Source organism: Arvicanthis niloticus, chromosome 1 (assembly GCF_011762505.2).
Source record: "Arvicanthis niloticus isolate mArvNil1 chromosome 1, mArvNil1.pat.X, whole genome shotgun sequence".
NCBI classification, from domain to species: domain Eukaryota; kingdom Metazoa; phylum Chordata; class Mammalia; order Rodentia; family Muridae; genus Arvicanthis; species Arvicanthis niloticus.
The window spans coordinates 164942816-164965753 of NC_047658.1; the positions used below are offsets into that span (position 1 = coordinate 164942816).

At 43.9% G+C, this 22938-nt stretch overlaps 1 protein-coding gene across 3 annotated transcripts in view; it reads right to left on the reverse strand.

Moving 5' to 3' along the window:
• Window positions 1-1736: 1736 nt before the first annotated feature.
• Shtn1 (shootin 1) overlaps window positions 1737-22938 on the reverse strand; it is a 99715-nt gene continuing 78513 nt past the window's right edge. For 2 of the 3 annotated variants that reach the window (XM_034485531.2, XM_076925934.1), the window contains 2 exons: window positions 18823-19015; window positions 1737-3440 (listed from right to left, as the gene is read on the reverse strand). In XM_034485531.2, coding sequence (XP_034341422.1) covers window positions 3218-3440; window positions 18823-19015 — 416 coding nt within the window. In that variant the 3' untranslated portion in view covers window positions 1737-3217. The remainder of the gene's footprint in view (window positions 3441-18822; window positions 19016-22938) is intronic. The other variant, XM_034485539.2, reaches the window with a different exon arrangement.

The window sequence follows — 22938 nt, forward strand, 5'->3', positions numbered from 1 at the left end:
AGATAAGACAAGATGTTCACCTGGCCTTAGCAGTGTTTCTCACACAAGTGCTACACGTATGCCTTGGGACAGATATAACTCTAACCAATGAAGCCACAGCCAAATAACCGACCAGGCTAGCACCCTACTGCCAGCCCAGAATGCATTCTGGTCTTGGTAGCTCACCTGAGGACTGTGCTCACCAATGGGTAGGGACTTTTCTCAAAGGGCTTTCCTTATCATTTATTTATTTATTATATTCATGCATTCCCTCCCTCCCTCCCTCCCTCCCTCCCTCCCTCCCTCCTTCCCTTCCCTCTCTGTACCTTCCCTTGCTCAAAAAATACATATTACTTATGAAGAGATGAGAAATGACTGTGGGACAGGAGAACATGAGATGGACGGGAAGCTATCCCAGGGCTCGAGTACTGATGACAAGTGGGTTACCCACCCTCCACAAGCACTGGAGTTGCTCACTAGTGGAAGCTATCCATGCATGGCAGTTCTTTGCAGAAGCTCTCCCAGTTGAGTTTAGGACTGTAATGCAGGCTATAACTTGCCCAACAGCCCACACTGGTCTGGAAATCACGCTTACCTTCCCACGTACAGCAACCCTTTTACTGTTCATGAAGTAAGGAAGGAGCTACCTGGCCAAGCCGCAACGCCACCACTTAACTCAGAGCAACCCAGTCTGTTGGGTGCTGGCAGCGCTGGCGACTCCTGTCAGCAGACGTCCCAGAGCTGGAAAACTGCTAACTATGTATAAGACTCCTCAGACATGAAGGCTGTGAGCGTGTTAATGAAGAGTGGAGAGACTCTCTTTTAGTAAATAGTCCAAAGGGTCTGAATGCTTCTGCTCACTGTGGCTATAAAAGTGTCAGAACTAGTCAAGAGAGCTAGAGCAGAGAGACCTAATCCATACTTTCAAAACAGAATTAATGTCCTGCTAGAGAAAAGAAAACATGTAGCCCCTCTCAACTTTACAATGGTACATGAGTCAGGTACATAGGAGAGGCCTTCTGCTCACACAGCTAAGAGCTTACCTTGGGGTTAACAAGTCACCCCCGCGAAGGGCAAAACCTTAAAGCTGAGGTGAAAAAAATAGAAAAACTGTAGGAAAAAGATGAGCAAAAGTCTTCATCAAATCCTTTGTGATCACAGGGAAGGAAAGTGCATTTCCCAATGTATGAAAGGCAAAGATGCTTTCAAAATACCAGGTACAGATAGATACCCAGTCCAGCCAGTACATCTCACCCAATGGTTAACTTCTCCTGGCAGTAAGGCTGCTTTGAAACCACATTACTACGTCCTTACATGTGATGACGTAACATGGAACGGAGGTGCGCCTGTTTTCCCTGTCCTGGAAGTGTATGTGACACAGCAGCAACCTGGTGACAGACTAAAGAAGCATGGAAGAGCTGCTCAGTGATGTCTCTCACACTGCACCTCCTCTGGAAGAGGCAAGGCTGGCTCAGTGTGCGGCTGGGGAGGTAGCTGAGGGGCAAAAGGCTTAACAGAATCCCACGCACATCACAGGAAACAAGAAAACAAAGAAACAAGGTGTACCTCTAGGCTGGAGAACTTCGACATGTCAATAGCCACAGCCCACCCTTAATAAGAAAATGTTGTGTGTCTCTTTTAATGTGTTGGGTTGAGGAGAGTTCAAATCACAGCATAACAGAACCCATCTAAACGAATTAACCCGCCAGAAGTTAGCATATCGTCCAGCAGTCTTATCCAGTCAGGGAAGCACACAATTGAAAAAAAATCACGTTTTAATTCCCCATGAGTAAACCCTCGGGGATATAAAACCAGCACTGACAGACAGGGGAAATAGTCAAGCCCAGTGAACCTACAGAAAGAGAATTGTCCCCAAGCCGAGGAAGTGTCCTCACCTGCCTTCCCACCTCCCCAGGCCCACACTAGTAGCACACGTGCAAAAATACAATAGGATACAACTACTGCAATTGTTACTATCATTTTCTTTGCCCTCAGGTACAGAGCACCTGACAGCTACATGCCGAGTCATGCTAACAAAACTAAGCCTTTCAATTTCCTTAATAGTAAAATTACCATTACTGAATCATTATCATAAAAAGTGCACTCAAATACATTACCACTTATTTTAAATAAACACCAATTTTGAAACAATCAGCTTTGAAAACCTGCATAAGTTTTTTTTTTAAATCCCTGATTACATTTCTATTTATTCACCATGGTAGTCTGAAACATTGTATTCTTAGAAACTACCACTTAATTTCTTCTAAAAACAAAACAAAACAAGAAAAGACCCATGTAGTATAGATCCACAGTGAAGGAAGAAAAACAATGTGTGCTTGTCACTTATCTTCACTGTGCACGAGAGCTGGCGTAAAATATGGTACTTGTGCCACGTGAATGTGTGGGAAAACACAGTTAACTCATGGAACAGAACACGTAGCTTACCGAGGCATCCCTGTTAAATTCAAGGTTTGAGCATACGCCTAAGCCAATTCTCTGTTGAGGCCGCCAGGACATCACCCCTGAAGGACTCTGTAAGCCTTGAACACAGGGTCACGTTTTCCCACACATTAGTCAGCTGTGCTCAACTCAGACATAAGAGACCATGAGATGCCACCTCCTGAGCTCAGAGATGGATGGTTTCATGTAACCCTACAAAATGGAGACGCTACAGGGACCCACTGACGTCCAGACTGCTGCAGTTTCCCATCAGAAGACCAGACCCCAAACAGAGACTCCTCCAGGCCTTCTTTTCTTTATATAGAGCCTTGCTATGTGACCAAAACTGAAGCTCAGGCTCAAGTGATCCTCTTGCCTTCGCCTCCCAGGTGCTAGGGCTTGAATTAAAGGGTGCCTTTAAGATAACTGCTAAATTTGGTGGTGTCTGTTTATCCAGTTACCAGCAACCACCTTGAATTTCCCCATGAATAATTTGGTGAGTGGTACACACGTTCCCTGTAAAGACACCAGCATCTGAGTTCCACCACTGTCTCAGGGAAGTTATACTTCATATAGAAACCAGAAAGAACCCTCACCCCTGTAAAGATTTAAAACTATTCAGAAGATACATTTTGCTAAACAGCTTACTTAAGGTTCATAATTGCTACTTACAAAGTGATACCAGCAAAGAAGTGTGTGGCCAGAACAAAGGAATGTCCAACAGTTCCTGACAGTACATACAGATGAACCACGTGCTCATTGAGAAGGCCCCGCAAACACACCAGCCTCTGGTTTCAGATCAGCAGTTGGAACTGTCTGTCTCTCCCGTTTTTCCACCGCTGTCTTCTTTGTGTTCTGGTTGCGTTTCTCCCCCCTCCTCCTTGCATTGAGTTGGGTCTTTTTCAGCAGCCTGGTCTTTGGTTTGGGGTTCATGTGTGGGAACAGGATCTAAAACTACAACTGGCTCAGCTTGGTTTTCACTGCCCACACATTTTCTCCCGTATTCACCTTTACTGGGAGGCCTGTGAGGAGATAAATTAAATAGAAAAACAACTAAGCAGAAGAAAGAAAACATTTTGACTTTCAGGTTCCCGGATTCGGAAAAATAACAACAGAAACGGTTCTAAGTCTAACCGACACGCAAAATGCATAGTCTTTGGGATGTCAGCCATTAAAAAAAAAAAGAAAGAAAGAAAGAAAGAAAGAAAGAGAGCAGCAGCAGATATCCGATTACGTAATAGGAGCAGAAGGCCAGAAAAGAGAAAGCAGACAGAGTCAAAGCGATTAACTACGGAAGTAAACACCAACTGTACCTACCTGCTTAATTGCTTGCTGCTCTAGGAAGTGCACAGCCCCTGGCTCCACTCTGCAATCCCAAACACTGCCCACGCTGCCTTTGTCCCACCAGCCTCTGTCAGCTACAAGGAGCCAGCCCAGGCCCCCACTCCCTCTTGCCCTCAATACAGCTGTTTGCAGCTTAGCTGTGAAGAGGCTTCGTGGAGAGGACTGGGGATCATCCTGGCTCAGTGATGGACAGATGAGAGTGGCAACCAGCTGTGCCCACCACAGCCATTACCACCCAGGAGGGAGACCTGACCTTAGGAGGTAGGCAGAGAAAAGGGTTGAGGAGAGCACTTGGGGAATGGGATCCGACACCAAGTGTCTAGAAACTTCCCTAACCAGGAGAATGTGGTTCTCGAGAAGTTTCTTTTAGAATTTTGTCAGTGGTTTTTTTTTCCCTCAGAAGTTGCCTCCTTTCTGATGCAAGAAGCTATTGTTTTTCATGCCAGGCAGGCAACAGTTTCCTTGTGGGAACAGAGATATTCTTCAAACATACTCTCTTGCCATGTGTCAGGCTGTGGGCACTGAGTCCTCTCAGAAGTAATGGTCAGCACTCACCCTGGGAAGGTTTCAGCTGCTGGGCTTACCCTAGAGTGAATGCAGCAGCTACGGTGGTCGGGGCCAAGGCTCTCAAGACTATTCTAGTCTTCCCAGCCAATGGCCAATTCCAGGATGAGACATTCACTCCAGAGAACCAACTATTAACCGTGAACCAGGACATGGCAGGCCCACCTGATATATGATGGGGAGCTACTGCTTAGCGCCTGCTCACTGACCTACCTTCCCCAGCCTTTGCCAGGTACTGATTTCCAATGGTCTGGCTTTCTTGAGCAGGTCAGATCATCTGACCGTTCCTCTTACATGCAGTGTTTCTCCTTTTCTGAACCCAGCACAGTTAATTAGATGTTTGTCTGTCTCTCAGATAACATATGAATGGAGCAGGGACTGTTGAGTTTTGTCTAAGACTCCACCCCTAGCACCCACGGAGATCATGTACAAAGTAAACAAATAAACAAATACATAGCAGAATAGAGGAGACCCAGAGTAAGAATAGAGTTCGAGAGCCGGGCGGTGGTGGTGCATGCCTTTAATCCCAGCACTTGGGAGGCAGAGGCAGGCGGATTTCTGAGTTCGAGGGCAGACTGGATGGCCAAGGCTACAACAGAGAAACCCTGTCTCGAAAAACAAAACGAAACAAAAAAACAAAAAAAAAAAAAAACAAAAAAAAAAAAAAAAAAACAAAAAAAAAAAACAAAACAAAAAAAAATAGAGTTTGAGGTCTCATCTATACGTGGAAACAGAACAAGCCATCTATTATGGAAGGTGTCCTGTATGACCTGCTCACAAGGCACAAAAGCCTGAACCAGAAAACCTCAGTCATAACTACAAGCTCTATTTAAATGCCTACAAAGACATCTCTGTCTGGCAGGTCATATTAAAGACACAAGGGAGCGGCTGAAGGAAGGAGATCCTTAGGAATGAACATGACAGAACCCATGATGTCGCTGTCCATCTACCTTAGCCAATGAAACATTTCTCAAAACACCCGCTACTGTGTCATAGAGGTGTGTTGGGGTGTCATTTCCTTTGTGGTACCTGTTTCCACTTTCTCTGGTCCAGGCAACATCTTACAGCTTATCAGAAAAGCAGAGCCACCTAAAAGAGCTGTAAACAGGAATTAGACTCTGAGCAACGGAGGATACTGTGTGAGTCGGCCATCTCTATGCATGAAGCTAGGGGTTCTGGCAGCTGAAAAGCAAGCTGGCTGAGGACAAACTAGAGATGCATTTTTCTGTGACAAAGGCCCATCAGGCTGATGCACCCGCCCCACAGGATAAGCCAGGCCCTACCACAGGGAACCTGCACATGCATCTGAGCTGGGAAGCAGGCAAGCCGGAAGAAAAGCTGAGAGGAACTGCAGAACTGATCCACAGGCTAGCCACTGCTCCATGCCCTTCATACGCTATCCCAGATAAGTTACACACGAACCTCCTCAGGGTTCAAAGAAAATGCTACTAAAATATTATCTCACATCTGCCTGGTACATTTCTCTCATGGCCAACGAGAACCTGGAAACAAGCATATGGGGAGTCCCAGGAGGTGAAGCTGCAGTTTAGCTCAGGCTTTGGTGAAAGCCACATGGAAAAGTCTGCAGGTCAGCTCCAGTTAGCTTCACTAGCTTGCTTGTGAGCCCTGCTGCTGTCGCCAACCAACATGTCGGAAACATGCAAAGCGGTGAATCTCACTCTATTGTTTGGAGTGAGCGACTGCCATCAGTCCATACCAACCTCTGTTGCTCCCATGGACTACTGTGGGCATTTTCGTGGCCCTGTGTATCTGCAGGCGAAGTGTGGTTAACATCTAGCAAAAGCTGTCTTCGTCAGCAGGGAATTAGAGCCTTCCAGGAACTGCTCTCAGCATCCTGTGGCAGCAACACACAGGCTGATCCATCTGAAAACTTAAAAACCTTGGACTGTCTGTCTGTTCTCAAGCAAGCCACTCATCTGCAGACTAACCTGAGAACTTGCTGGAAAGGCTGACTTGAGAATCTCAGTTGCCTCCACTGAACTAGGCACAGTAGAGACCAGGCAGGTACTCCCTTGGAACCCCAGGGCAAGACAGAAAGGGATAAGAGTGGCCATCTATCCAAACTACCCTTTTGTAGATGGGGACAGTTCTATGTGCAGAGGGGAACAGCCTGGCCTAAGAGCATGCTGCCCCTGAGTGGCAGAGCCAGTGCAGGAGTCTGAGTTGCTTCCTCTTTAGATTAGAGCTATTTTCCAAGTGTAACATTGCTGCCACAGAGTACTCTGTGGACATTTTTACTAGTTTATATTCATTGTTTCCATCTGCAACTTTGAGATCAACTCTTTGTCTTTCAGAGGACAATGCTCAATGCTCAAGCTTCCTGGTTTGATATCACTAGGTCCTTTCCTGGTTCCCTAGGGAGCTTCACAAAGCCCCCTTTAGAACTAGAAGCCTTCTTCCTGGGCTACATTCCATCTCTATCTCCATAATGTCATTGATGGTAAACTTGACAGGAGACAAGCCTCAGAGTATGCCTGCAGAGCAATTATTTAGACTAAGTTAATTATTGTGGGAAAACCCACCTTGGATGTGGGAGGCACCATTCCCTAGGCTTGAACAGTGGAAAGAGCTAACTTGTTACATTCATTGTCCTCTGATATGGATACAGTGTGCACAGCTCCCTTGACCAGATCTTCCCTGCCACAATGGACTAATGCACCATGACATTCTCAGCCCAAATTAACCCTTTCTCCCTTAAGATGCCTTTGTCACAGTGTTTTTTTTTTTTTTTTTTATCATAGTAACAGAAAAGGCAACTAATACATTCCCAACTCCATGTCCTTCAGGGACAGTTCTGCCCTAGGCTGCTGTTCAAGGAAGCCATGTGAGTCTAGAGGTTTGAACCCAACAAAAGCTCAAGCAGTAGTACCACTGGGGCCTGGTCCATGGTGTCTCTGTCCACCTCCTCCTTCAATGCAGCATCTAAGGACAGTGACTGAAAGTAAGCAGTTAAAGTTCATACTCATAAAAGAGCCATGGCAGCCTTTCTCCGGATACAGCATAATCTATAAAGCAGAATTGCTGAGTCACAGAGAGAGAGGAAGGCTATGTGAATCGGTTGGTCCCTCCCTGTCAGGTGTAGACTCCAGGAGGGCAAGTGAAACGATCCATCACCTACCAACATAGAACCTGCATCAGTAGTCTCAGGGTCCAAACTGCAGAATCCATGATCCATTATAATAGATCTTCTTCATGGATCATTCTGGATCATGTGCTCAACAGTTGTTTCAAAGCACTCCCTCCCAAAGTAAGCCAATTAAAAACTAGAATTCAAGATCTTAATCTGCAACTCTATTGCAACTGACAGCTACTTTTCCCCAACTGCAGGAGACCCAGAACAAGGGGTCTCCGGTAAGTGCACCTCCCTTGCTGGTAAAAGAGAGACCTGACTCCAAACCATATTGGTGTAAGAAGAATCAGAAGTGTTGCAGTTTCACCAAAGCTGAACTTGGTAAAGGGATTCTTTTATTACTCAGACTGTGTCACAGGAGACAGAAGCAAAGCATTCTGTGTCGTCCCGCCCCCCACCCAAAAAAAAAACCCATCATTGTTTGCATTCAATGAAATTCCTTTCAAAATCAACTTTCCACATCTCAATTATATTCAACAACATTCTAGCTAACATTTCGGCTGCAATTCAAATTAACTAATGCCCCAAAGAGCCCCTAATCGACACAGTTCTGAGCTCAATTGAATACAATCAAAGCTCAGGAAATGAAGGGGGAAATGCTTATTTCATGCAAATTCTGAATATCGCCCAAGCTTAATTTTACTGATAATATAAAGGTGGGACATTTTGAACATTACAGAGAATGAAACCTTTAAGCGGTGAGAGTTATTTTATAAAACGCTACCTCTGAAAAGCTGATTGCCAAACAGTATAAAAACGGTTTGAGGCATAAATGCCAAGTTCATTTCTATTTCACTTCTGAGGTAACTATCTTTCAAATCGCAACAGCTGGACTATTTAACACAATCTGGTGAATCACAGTGTAGCGCTTCTCTGGTCTCCCAGTGGGACGTCTGCATTAGTCTGTGGCAGCCATCCAACAAATGACGTGCAGCGGCCGCTCTGAACTCTGTTTCATTTACAATAAAAACGGATAAAACCACAATCGTATTTGCCACCTTCAAGGATGGAAAATGGAAAGATTTAAATTTGTCTTTATAAAGTAGTTTTCTGGGAAAACTCCAAAGAGGAAGTCAGTTTCTATTTCCCCAGTGTAAAAATGAATCTTGCTCCCCCTCCAGTGCCTGCAGCGATCAGAGTGGTGAAGGGAACTGGCCTCACTGAAGCTGATGTTCATTGTTTCTTTCAGAAACTCTTGATTTTCTTTTTTACAGAGCTTTTCATGTGCCAGTCCAAAACTTCAAAAACATCACATTCCAAACATAAGCTGAGAATTTCTACTCACTATCAAGTCTCACACTTGTGTGACTGGGGGTAGAACACATCTCAGCGACTTTGTGTACTTTTTAAAAACTGTATTTTATCCAAAGAACTGTGTCGGTCCATCAGTCTGACTCTGCTTTTATTTGTGGGAAGACAGACTTAAAGTACAGAAAGTGTCCTGTACATCCGGATTAGCCAGAGTCCCTTTTGTCACAGGTAACAATAGCTGAGGAAAGACCCTGCGCCCACATTCAGCAAAATTTCCTTTAGTTTTTTAGCTGCCATGCCATTTACATTATAGGCCACGGTGGTCCCTTCAAGGCTGTACCAGCTTGTTTCTTCCACTGGTGTCAGCTAGGCTGAAGACAATTTATAGATTCTGGTCCTGGGCAGCCTCCACGTAGGCAACATATGAACTCAGTAAAAACACTTATGACAGTTTCTTTTTTGGCTGCTGGGTTGGCTTTTTACTTTTTATATTCTCTCTCTCTCTCTCTCTCTCTCTCTCTCTCTCTCTCTATATATATATATATATATATACATATATATATGTGTGTGTGTGTGTGTGTGTGTACATATATCTATATATAGTTTTGTACAGATTTTATTCTCTATGAAAATTAATTTAGATCCCAGGTATTTAAAAACTGAGTGTCATTTACAAGAAATATGTTAAAATACATACAATCTGCCACACAAGTCTCTAGAGTTAACACTGGTTCCTTTAAAATCAGCTGTGGACAACATGTATTTTCATGGATATATATTTTAAGTTTTCCTTTCAATTTACTATATTTTATACATCAGACTTTTAAGACAGGAGTCACTGGAATTCAGTTTGTCACCCTTTGTATATTTCCATGACAAGATATAAGTATATTTCAAATGAAATGTGTTTTATCTGGTTTAAGAAGTTCGGTTGGTTTATCTCAGGCTCTGAAATTGCTTTTCCAATCTCGGAAGTTACTTTCCTTTCCATTAAAACAAAACAAAACTTCACTCTACCTCATGAAACACAAACAAAAGGAAACATAAATACTGCTAAGAAATGTTTTTTTTTTAAAAAAAAAAAAAAAAAAAACCTACAAGTACCAAAGGCAATTTGCAGAAATGATACATTTTAGACAAAGTCCTATAAAACCCGAGCCCTTGTAATTGAAAGCAAACATTAAGAGGCAATTAATTCTTCAAGAGAATGGAGAATTACTCGGTAGCCCTTTAACAGTAATTTTGAGATTTACTCAACGGTATTTTACCAGTCATTTTTTTCACTAGGTGTAATACATCCTGAACAATTAATCTGGAAGAAGTTGCTGTCTGTGCAGCCCCTGGAACACAGAGACAATACTGACTGCTGAGCTTTCCGGCAGTCCACGGGATAACTCCTTGGGAGGGAGAAGAAAAGACCAAGTGAAGGGAGCTCAGCTTCCAGAGCATCCAGTTGTTCGGCTAATTTTGTTGTTAAAACTTAATTGTCCATGTACCGGCACACACGGGGCTCCATTGTGGTCCTGCTCGGTGGAACAGAGCCGTTTCCTGCAGTGTCCGTACACAATTCAGCAGTGCTAAGATTACAGCTGAGCGCCCAGCAAATCCTTTAATTGTATAAGAGCATCAGATTAAGCAGGAACGACCATGCGGCTCGTTCTGCTAGTAGACTCTTCTCAGAAATAAATGTTTAAATGTTTACTAAGTACGGGAAGCTGCCCTTCTCCCCAATGCATTCTCCTCAGTGCAGAGCGTGCGCACACACACACACACACACACACACACACACACACACACACACACACCCTTGCACACATATACAGCCCAGAAAGAAAAAGGAAAAGGAAGTGATGAGGAAATGGAGGACAGAAAGTAACCAGAAGAAAGCACACTCCTTTCACCACAGGGACCGGAAACTTCCTAGCCTCCATTTGGATAAAAGGTTGACCCAAGCCTTTCTGAAGAGATGGTTACTAGGCCAACACAACAAATGCGTATCCTATGGAGACCAATGGCTAGGGAGAAAGATTTTGTGCAAAGTTAATACAAAAGTAAGTTTAAGAATAGAAGTTTCGATTTGTGGATGTATTTCAAAACCTTAGTGTCTCAGTCTCTCTCTCTCTCTCTCTCTCTCTCTCTCTCTCTCTCCAACTGACAGAACCAGTATTTTTCCACTTCATTTTTCAACATTAGATTCACACTAGAATAAATAAAATTGAAGAGGTGAGTCAAGAGGTCAAACAATGATTTTAAAACCCATTCCTATTTTTAATTAAAAACTTGAAAGGCATTTAGATTTCTTTTTCCTGTCACGGAAAGGTTTGACTGGTCACACCAACCAAGATACATCTAAAATTTCTCTTTTATCAGCTACCCTCTCCTATTCAAAAGATGGCTCAGACAAGATGAACTCTTGCTAGAATGAATCTGCATGGGGCCAAATGTTACAGGTATTTAGAGATTCCACAGATCTAGAAATTAAATGTAAATTAAAAATAAAAAAAAAATGGCTTCAATAGAAAAGAACACTTTTCTATTGAAAGTGAAGTCCTGTAATTGCTACATGGGTTTGTGGTTTTCTCTTTTTTAATTCTCCAAGGGCACAAAGTGACCTATGTTGAACCTCCCCCTCCCCCCCCAAAAAAATAAAAAAGCAAGCTAACTGCCTGCCTAGTGCTTCAAAGGGATATTTAAAAGAACTTGAAGCTTCCACTCTTAGGCTTCCAAGAGCAGGGTGCATTAGAAATGTGTCGGGTGGAAATGACCAAGAGAAGAAGGGCACTATGGGAAATTGCTGCCTCTTGCTCCACTGTTTCAGGGACTGAGTCCCTCCACAGGTTCTTATCCTCAGTGCAAAGTTTCGAATGAAAAGTCACCGTAGGGGTTGACCACCATTTACTGTAACTCAATGGAGGATGTTCACCCTCTGGAAAGTAATTAGTGGAAACCATGAACAAAGCTCATTTCAAACCAGCAGAGCCTCTTCCAGACGAGGCTGAAGAGGAAGCAAAATGGGGCCAATGGTAGATCCTCAGCCCTCTGCTTCGTTTGTGGGACAGCTCAGCTTGTCCTCCATGCAGAAGACCCATCTGTCCCTCCCCTTCACTACCAGAACAAGTAACATCACCCAGCAGTTTTCCTTCAGATTACCACAGTGTGTTACTATTTTCTAACTAACGCCCCTTTCTGGCCCCCTGCTCAGAGTCAGACATATTCAATGTAAACTATATTTGACTTAAAAGAATTAAGTCCTCCCAGCAAGTTTGAAACACCTAGAACAGCAAGTAAGTGAATGAATAAATAAACATAAACAAATAAAAATGTGTAAAGGAGGGTTGGGGAAATGGCTCAGTAGGTAAGTGTTTTCTGTGCAAGCATGAGGATCCCAGTTCAAATCCTTAGACTCCGGTAGGAGGCTGTAGGTATTGTATGTGCCTGTGACTCAGCACTAGAGAGCAGAGACAGGAAGAACTCCAGGACCTTGCTGGCCAGCTAGCCTAGTCAAAATGGTGAGCTTCTGATTCAGTGAGGAACTAGATCTTAAAAGTAACATGGTGGAAAGTGATAGAAGATATTCAGTATCCTTCTGTGGCCTCTGCAGGCACATGTACCAACACACAAACACATGCACACACACAGAGGGGGCTAATATTAAAGACTAAATGTGACAGACCAATTTCCCAAGTTTATTTTGAAGAATGCCCTTTTATTGGAGGCATGGGAAAAATTAAAACAATCTCCTCCCAATTATTCTTTAAGACTGCTTGCTAATCGGATCACTGTTTCAGAATGCTTTGTGCTTCTGGGTAACACCAGAACCTTCCCATCACTCAGGATAGACTTAGGAAGACAGTAAAAATCTGAAAAGAAGAGCTGATGCCATCCGAGTGTATGTGGTCAGCATGATGACGGGATGTGCACAGACCAGGCCCCAAGGAGCGACACAATTGCAGTGACCACTTCCTACCAGGGAGGTCACATCAGCCTCCTCTCTGCCTTTCCCTACCTGTGACTGCACCAAGTGCAGTCTCCTAGGGTTTGAAAGACATGAGCTTTGGAGAAAGAATTTAAAGAGTTTGAAGTTATCCGACCCAACTATCCATCAGAGGCATAATTCTGGGCCATTTCATTTAGTTCACTGAGCCTTCATTTTCTCCTGTACAAAACAGGAACAATGTCCAACCTGTAGGTTTGGGATGACTAAAAAGAACACATAAAATAGCTGGCATAATGAATGTTGGTGAGACACAGTATCAGTGATTAAACACCATGGAAGGAGATCCCAGAATCCTCAGTCCCCCACTGGAAAATGGATTCAGTACCCACAGTCCCCGCCCGACCACACACACATCCTGCCAGCTGAGGTTTGGGCACATTCCTCTTCCTGTGCGCTATTCTAGTGTGAAGATCTACTGAGGAAGAGAAAATATTAACGTAGGCACACATGACGGAGTGCTGGGGGCTTTCCCCAAAACAATGTTTTTCCAGTTCAGTCCACGTGTATTCATCAAGAACGTGGAATTTACACATTGTGTTGAGAACAGAGTTGAAATGTCTGAGAACCCTGCACCAGGATTCAGATGGACGATATGGCCACTCAAATGGTGTTCTGGGATCTCATATTTACTGTTCAGCTTATGCTCTTATTTCTGAAATACTGACTGATTGCTCACCTTTCATTGCCCCACGGGATGAGGACCCCAGGTGGTGAATAAAGACCACGGCCTAACTGTAGAGTGCAGTGCTCTCCCAGACGTGTGTGTGCAGGCGCCAGTGTACACGTACGTGATGGTTATTTAAAAAGCCTGATCCAATTTTCCAAAGCCTAAATACGTTAAATACATAGTGGTAATTAAAATGGACATTTTTTTTTGTTGATGCAACTGATATTAATTCTCTTACTGGACCAGTAGAGGGTCTCTGAGGCAATGCCCACTTCTTACCTCCTTTCTCTAAAAGGAAATAAATAGTCAGAAAGGGTTGCCAGTTCCTTCTGTGGCCAGGTATCTCTAACCCAAGTGGCTCTCAATGCATTTGAGGCAATAGTGACAGAGCCAAACTGAATAGATGGTCCTGGGAGTGTTATCAGTTAAAGAGAAATCATTTTCATTCAGACATATAAGTTCATTACTGTTTACCTTTGGGTTTGTATATCAGGATAAATCTTTAACGTGTTATAGAGCCCATCATGGCTAGAAAACAAGTATGTATTTTTTTGTTCCTTATCTTGTTAAACGTGCATGCAGTGATGATGTTTGTTAGGGATTACTGAGGTCTTGGAGATGGAGAAGATTCAGGGGGCATGTCTAATACACTGGCTTCGAGTTTAATTTAGAAGGAACAAGAACAAAGAAGTTACACGGCTCGACCAACGTTACCTGCCCATCCAATGGGCGAAGCTACAAACTTAGCTTCCAGGTTCACTTTTGTCCTTTGTCATCTATTATCCCAGCGGTATCACTTTAATATAAGATAGGAAGGAATTATATATCCCATAAACCAGCTAATCTACAAAAGAGGTGTCACTACACTTGACTTAGAAAAAGGAAACTTTTGTCATAGATTGTCACTTGCCAAAATCATAATGACAGTGGCCAGTAAGGAATAAGTAGGTGGAAGGTCCTTGGAACCCTTGGCTGGTTGACAGAGAGCTCAGGTCTCAGAAATGGCAGGGAGTTCTTTGCCACCACAGATGGGTGTGGGGAAGGACTGGGTTGGAAAAGTAACCTTTGTTTGTTTCTTATCTTCCCTGCTGTTTGCAGGCTTAAACTGCACAAGGGCAGGAATACACCTGGCAGTTTTTCTGACTTTACCATACTTAGTTAGCCTGTTTTTAGGAACCATATATAGCTGTCTGAAAGTGAGAATCTAGTTTCTTTACAGAATTCTATAATGTACTGAGTACCCCACCTGATGATTTGCTTGAATCAAGGAAGTTTACTCCATCTTTGCTGTGTGAGATTAATCTAGACCAGCAGAAAAGAAGCATAGGCGTGGAAACCAGGTGGACACTGGCACCTGCTCAATTACCTCCTTTCTGAACATAAAAGGACAGTCCTTTATACAACCCCAGTTACAGATAACAGAAGCAGATAGAAAACACCCATCAGAAACAAGACAGAGTTTTTCTTTTTTAACAACTATCATTAAAAAATAGAAGCAGAATAAACTAGAATCTCTTCCCCTAAGATCCTTTTTCTTTCTTTTTTCCCTTTAAGCCCCTCAATTGTATAGGCTAGTGTCATTCATTTCAATGAATCCGTGTATTAAAGATTGAAACTAACGCCTACTTTCTTGATAAGTACCCAGGACATAAACCAATAGATTCTGACTTTACAATCTTTAGACAAGGGTTTGTTTGACTCCCTAAAATCCACACATTGACTTGCATTTTGCAGGGATAGCATGAAGGCTTCCGTTTTCCTATGCAGAAATCTCGTGGCTTCTACTTTTGCATTTCAACTTAGTCACTGGTAAACTAGCCAGCACACACTAAGCCGATCAGGTGAGCATGGCTCGATCTTTCTGATACACCTGTATCTTGTAAAGATCAATGAGCAGGCAAAACAGCAAAGGCATGTGGTACTGAGCTAACCGCAAACAGCTCCCCAGCCTTTAAAAGAACGTTTTCTTGAACCAGAGTCCAACCAACCAAGCCACAAGAAAGGTCTTCAGCTCTAGTCTGTGTGTAGGAATGCTGCCCGATGGAAATTCTGCTTATGTTCTAAAGAAGATGCTTGTTTGTCCAGCCATCTATTAAGAGCCTACCATGTGGCAGGCACGATTTCTGATGTGTGAAATGTCATAAATATGTAAAAGAGACAAAAGTAAAAATTTTACCCTTATAAGATTTACATTCCCATAGAAGGAGAAAAATAAGCCACATGATAAGGCATATGGTAACCAGTGTGGGGGAAGTGGAGTAGGGTGTAAGGAGTCAGAATCTAGGGGAGTGTGGGGTTACAACTTTGACTGAAGCACTCAGGGAAGCTACCTGAGATGTTGGTCCCTGAGGGGAAAACTAAGGGTGTGAGGGGAATGCTCACATGGGGGGTCTAAGGGTGGGGGATGCTGGCCATGGAGGGGGGTGTAGAAGCCGATTAAGCATTAAGTGATGTTTAAAGAACAATGAAGTTGCCTATGGATGTATGCTGTTACTATGCACACGACCAGGTTAAGGACCAATGCCTCAGACCTACGGGAAACTGGCAAAGCCTTCCCTGTGGAGGTGAAGCTCAGAGAGATAGTAAATGCTTCCACCTAGCGTGAATGTTGGCAGTCTGTAAAACCTATCAATTGGGGTTTCCTCCCAAGTGTTTACAGCCTGAGACTGCTGTCTACAGAGACTCCTACGAATACTGGCCAACCTCTCCCCTGTGCTGCACACACAAAACAATAAATGAGTGGGGCTCCAGGCTGTGAGTAATTAGCGCCCCCATCAGCCTCATCTGCCCTTCCCCCAGCCTTGAGCAGGCCTGAGAGAGCTCATTTACCACCACAGACGAAGTGATAGGATCTAGGTGGAGTTACCCACCTTAGCTGCACAGAACTTAGAAGAACTGCCCCTGGGCTTGCCTTGAGATATCTCCGGTAGTGACCAAGAATGTATTATGGATTACCCCACCCATCTCCGGGCTTAAACCAGGAGGGGTTTTTGGTTGGGCCTTTCCCTTTGAGAGCTGAACATTAAAGCTTTGAGCCTTGATCAGAGAACTTTGTCTTGGCTTCATTTCTTCTTGTCCCTGTCCCTTTTCATTCCCAGCCCCCCTTTCAGGTGAACCCAGTTGATTCGTGGCCGCAGGCGGCTACAGCCTCACACAGCCCAGGCCAGCTAGCCTGTCCATGTGTCTTCCTTTCCTCTGCTACCTCACCACCCCATGTCAGGTTTCCTGGACCTTGCCTTGCAGGACACAGCAGGGAAAGACATTCTTGGCAAAGCAGGCACAGCAGACACCAGGCCCTAAGTGCAATGGGACATGGCCCAAAAGGCTAAAGGCAGAGGTGGGGGGGGGGGGTTGGGAGGGTTGAGGACAGGACTGCAGGGGCTACAGTAAGAGATGAGCATGTGCACATGTGTGCATGTTTTGTACACTCACGCAAGCTGGGATAACCATATGTCTTAGGACACTAAGACAGGCATCCTCCCTTGACCTTGATTCCTGTCAAGAGCTGACAGCGCCACTCACCTGAAACATCACGGTCAGTTACTAGAGTACAAAGACATTAAGGGGGGGGGGGAGGGGGGGAAGTACAGTGGCACATATGTAGGGAAATGTCACAGTGAAAGCCTTCACTCTGGACTCTAACCTCAAAAGTCCATTTAAAAACAGTGAAGGGCTGGGGAAGATGGATCAGCAGGTATAATGCTTGTTATATGTAGCAGATGTGCAGATGTCTTCACGTGAGTCCCGAACAACTGGAGCAGGGGCTGCTCCAAAAGCTGTTGCCTGTCCATAGGATATGTTGTTCTAGCTGACTGCCTTGTCTGGCTTCAGTAGGAGGCCTAGGTCCAGCCGGTATGTAAGGATCTTTTTTTTTTTTTTTCTAATTTCTAAATGACTGTTAATGTGAAAACACATGGCACTAGATATCTCAACCAAACAATGGGATAGCAGTTAGACGGGAGCATTGGGTTACAAAGTTTAAAAGTTAATACAGCTGCACGCAGTACTTAGATTAGTGCTTTAAGTAGACAAATTAAGTTGCAATGTGTCTCTTAAGCAGTCATTGAACAGACGAGATGGGAAGTAAATTGAGTTCCGCATCGGCCTTTCTGGCATCTAGCAACTCTCTCTGTCAGCACACGGATCCTTTTCACTGTCAATTCAACACACATTTTGCAGACCTTGGGCCTGCAATTATTTCATTTCCTTTCTTGGAAATGTAATTTCCACTTACTTTTGGAGAATAAAAGGCAGACAAAGGGGAAAGAGCCGCAGTATTTTCTGATTAAGATTATCTGCAGAAAAAACGGTGAAGGGGGGCGAAAATCTATACGCACGTACTGAGGCATTTCTCAGAAACTAACTTGTCTCTGCCAAATTGCTTTTGTGCTGGATATTGGTTCAAATGCTGCCAGATTGCTGATGTCGAATTAGCGCTCAACAAATTTAATAGGAAAGGCACAGAATGAATATGGATCATCTTTCTGGGAGATGCAAACAGCTCCCAGCCAAGAAAGGAAAGAGAGCTGTGAGAATATGTCCTTTTAAACCCACAGTGAAATTAGATAACATGTAAATCAGAAAAGAAGGCCATTCATTCCAAAGGAGATGGGATCTCAATAGCCCCATGGGAGGAAGAAAACACCAGTCGGCAAAAATAGATCCAAATTGAGTTTCGACTTCATTTGTCCAGGTTTCACCTTTTAAGCCAAGACAGTGAAAAACTACAAAAGACTCTTTCCCTGACAGAACAGGAAATCAGAGGTTTAATTAACTGTGATTACAAGATTCAGCTGATCTGATTGGCCTCACCTCTTCCTTTTCATTAAGTGACAGTCTAGTTGACATCCTGGCAAGAGAATTAGAGCCCAAGTGTAGACCAATTTCAAATGGAGCCTGCCATTGTTATAAAACAAATTGATCCTCTTCTGCACTGGTCTGCAACACATTCAATAGCAAGATTGCACCTAACAAAGTGGCACTTGGAAATTGGTCTCTGTAGATAACCCTGTATGGGGCACACAGTCAGTCTCTGGAAAGAACAGGATGAAGGAACATCTTTAAGGGCCAGAAAATGAGACTGGACAAACACAGGCTCCAAAGGAGTCTGAAAGATGTCATGGCTTCTCCAGGGTTAAGGAGCTATTAAGACTGGCTTAGAGCCTAAGTATTTCACATAGAAAAGACAGGTGTTTCTGTGGCAGAAACACCATCCAGGTCAAGTCTTTGTCTAGGAGGAGAACCCAATGGCTAGACCAGTTCAGGGCATGTGGAGCTGAAGGAAATCACCAAGCTAGGAGCCTAGAAGCAGGGAGAAGGGGGATTGTCAGGCCTCATGGAAGTCTTTCTGAAGAGTGACAGTCAAAGAAAGGCATGGCAGTGATTACAAATTCGTCTACATTCTACTTAATGAAGAACATTGTTACTTACTGAAAGGTAACCTTGGAATTCGTGCATCCTTCCAATTTACGGGGCCCTTCACCTGGCTCAGGTGTTAGGGGACACGAGTTGTTGAATTCTGCCTCCAGAGTTTTCTTGTTCAAGGCTGATTTTGTTACACTGGATACAGAACCCAACACTGGCATGGACTTGGACTCTGAGGTGGCTAATATCCCGGTAGGACCTTAAAACCAAACACATACCTCAAGTTTAATAATTCTGTATGATGCATATCAAGGGTATGAAAGATTAGCTGAAAAGCCCACAGGAAGCGAAAAAGCCAAGTTGGTTAAGAAGTGTACATGCTAAAAGGAAAAAAAAAAAAAAAGTCCCTACCAAAAGTCTGTTTTGCTTTGGGGTAACTCTACTTTTTAGGGCACCTGGACCATGCTGGGAAATTGTGTGCAAACCTTTACGAGGTCACAAAATCCCAAGCCACACTCCTTCACTGACTGGACATCAGCAACACCGAAATTGTGGAAACTTATTTTCTTTTTCCGAATATGGCTTTCTGCCTACCCTGCTTGAACCATTTTGCTTCTCAAGAGTTAATTCTTCCGAAAACTCAGCTCTGCATTTTAGACAGAAAATGGACCGATGTCAAAAGGTTCTTTCTAAAAGGCTCATGAAGACTTCTTGAGCATTAAACAGCTTTTATGAACATTTTCATTTTAATGTGAATGAGTGGTAAGTGGATTTATTGCCTCTTTAAAAAAAATACAGACACAAGATTATAAAAATTAAGTGGCAAAGACTTTGGGGTGTTTTCCTTCTGGTCTCTGCTGTTCTTTGGGACAGGATTTAAATGACTACAGTAAGGCTTACTACTGAAACTGTAGGCACAGCATTCTAGAACACCTAGCTAAAGCTAAGCCTCACCCTGAGCTTTCACTAGGTAGCATGCCTCAAAGAATATCTTAAAACTTTGGAAGGAATGCTTTTAACAGAGGCTGACTAAACAATCCACAAATATGCAAATTACATGTCAAAATGAACTTAGAACACAAGCATGAAGGACATCACTGGGAAGAGACCTGAGAGATTAAAGATGTCCTGGGATTTGGGGTGTGGCTCTGGTGGGGAAGTGTTTGCATGGCAGGTGTGGAGCCCTGGCTTCCACCTACAACATTGCATAAACTGGGCATGGTGGTGCTCACCTATAACCCTAGCAGTTGAAAGGTGGAGGCAGGAAGGTCAAAAGTTCAAGGTTACTCTTGGCATGTATTCTTGATGTATTCTTGACTAGATGCCAAGTTCAAAGAGAGAGAGAGAGAGAGAGAGAGAGAGAGAGAGAGAGAGAGAGAGAGAAATCATCTCCAAAATTGGTATTATACAATAAAAGGCTAGCAGATCCCTAATAGTAGTAAAAGCTCAGGAGTCCATTCTTTTTTGTGGCTATGAATATGGCTGAAATACCTATCTCAGAGGGACTGAAGATTTGCTCAATTCTATTGGACTCTTCCCTTAGCCTGACTCCATGGCACAGACCCCCTCAGGTCTGCTAACAGGTCTGACTTGACTTCATCTGTACCAGCTGTCGGGGGAGGCTGGTTTCATGCCTGAGTGCTCTCTGTTCAGATAGGCCTTTTCCTTCCAGCTACACTAAAGCCTTATGTTACCTGGGAATATGGAAGATAGCAAGAAGGGTCAAAAGATCAAGCAAAGAAGCTTCTGGAAAACAGAGATATCAAATCGAATCCAGGATTCGCCTCATCTCTGCTCGGTTTTGTCCTTGGTAACTTGACAGCAACACTAGACAGCGTTAAGCATGTCTGTCCTTGTGGGAAGATCTCTTTTTGAATACACCAACGCCTGCTGCGGGTTTCTACAGCCGAAGCCACTTAGAGAGGAGGGCAGACAGGGCTTGTGTTTTCCTTACATACAAAAAGAAATAAATGAAGAAGGCAGAATGTTTGCACTGGTGACTGCTGCATCCTATGTTTCCTAAGAGCCTCTTGCTGATCCCTGACAGGTCAGTTTGGCAGGCCACCAGGCTGGGTGGAGAAAGAGAGTGGCAGCCAGATGCAGAAGGAAAACTGAGCAATACAGTGCATGAGCCTGGGGTTGGGTGTACAAAGCCTAGCTCCTTCCTGAAGTCTCCCTCCTCTACCTGTTCCCTCCCCTATTCCCTGTAAGTCTTGGTGTACAAGAGCAATGTCACAAGCCCATGTACCATAAGCCCATGGATATCTGCCCAATTGTGATTCACCCCCTCCGAGTGCATACTTTGCCAATGGAAGATCATACTCCTTTGTTTGTGTACTAATGGATCTACCAAAAAAGGAATTAAAACAGGATTAAACTTAGCTGGCCTCTAACTCACTATGTAGTTGAAGATGACTGTGAATCCCTAATCCTCTTGCCTCTACCTCCCAAGAGAGATTATAGGTGTGTGTCACCATGCTGTTTATATGGTTCCTAGGATCAAACCCAGGGCTTTATGCACTCCAGGCAAACTCTCTACCAACTGAGCTACATCTCTAGTCCCCCAAGTCTACTGGATTTTTACGTTTTATTCTAACATCCCTTGAATGGGACACTGAACACACTGATGAAAACTAAATCAGATGAAAGATTCTTACTGTGTCTGCTAAATGTGTTCCTCCCTCATGTCTGGAAGTACTTCTGTTTTCATACTGACTGAAACCAAAGTGCCTCCCCTGAGCCCGAAAGCCATGGCCGATGCCCGTGTCTGACTAAATCCATGAATGGAGAATGTCTTTGGAGGAATGAGAAGTCGAGAGGCAATGTACACACAATGTACTTGTCAGTAGTAAAACTTGAAGCCTGAAGCAGAGGGTCCTACAGGAGCACCTTAGGTGGATTCTGGGAAGGTTGGCGCAGGCACCAAGTCACCAAATGGATGGGGAAGGTTGCTGATAATACAATAAAAATGTCTCAGAATACCTGATATTTTTTAAGGTTCCTATCAGATTGTCTGCTGGGTGGGAATAGTCCTTGTGTGGGGTTTTATCAGTAGAATCTGCGGACTAAACTAAGAACTGAAAATGTTTATGTCAGTGTTGCCCCTCTTGCTTCGAGGTAGGGTCTTTTACTGTCCTGGAGCTCACTCTGAAGGCTCTGGCTGCCTAGTGTGGCATCCCTTGTCTCCTGAGTGGGGGTCCCCTCATCTCCACCTCCCCATCACTGGGTTACAAGTCATGGATTTCAAAACATGTTTTTTAAGAACTGAACTCAGGGAGTAATTAATCATCTCCTCAGACTGCTGATATGTCTGTCATAAGAGCATAGCTGTTTCTCTGGCCAAGTTTGATTTGAGGAATTACTCCATTTAGTAAGTCCCCCTGTAAAGCAGAGCTTGACTATCACAATTCTGTCATGAATATTCTAAAAAGATCAGCCAGGCAGGATGGCTCATATCAAGAATGCAAGCTCCAGGGAGGCTGATGCAGGAAGGTTGCATGAGTTCAAGGCCAGCCTATTCTAGCAACTTAAAGCTGGTCAACATGACCACAAATCATTTCAATGGACTGTTTCTCACCAAGGCGAGTCTTAAAAATTTTAGCCCATTATCTCTAAGTGCTGGTTAATAGTCCTCTCTTACTATAATTTCTCAGAGCCGGCCTTCTGGCTAGCTCCAAGGGCCAGCCTTCATAAATTACCATGACCAAACTCACACAGACAACTGTATCCACCCGAAGTCTGGAACACATCTGTAATGCAATATATGAACAATGACGCAGATCCAGCACCCATCGGCAACGGTGAGCTCGCACTTGGTGGCAGAGCTGGAGTCACCCGCAGAGTCATGGACAAACTGGGTATTAAGAGTAAAAGTGACTTCTCTATATTTGTGACTGATGCATAATTCTCATCCAAACCGCAAACCATGCCAGGCAGAGTGGGGGGCAGGGCACTTTTGATGGACTGCCTTACTTCATCTTGGGAATAATGCTGTAGCGTATGCCTGTCCTCATCAGAGAGGCACAAAAAACCTGAGTAACTAGTCTAAGGGCAAGCAGTGGACAAGACAGGCTGGGAATGAAACTCCCAAACCTCCATCTGATGCTGTATTGTTGACAAAATTTATCCTGATTGGAGAAGGGCTTGAGGGCCAGCCTTCCCTAAGGAGCTATTGTCAGCTAA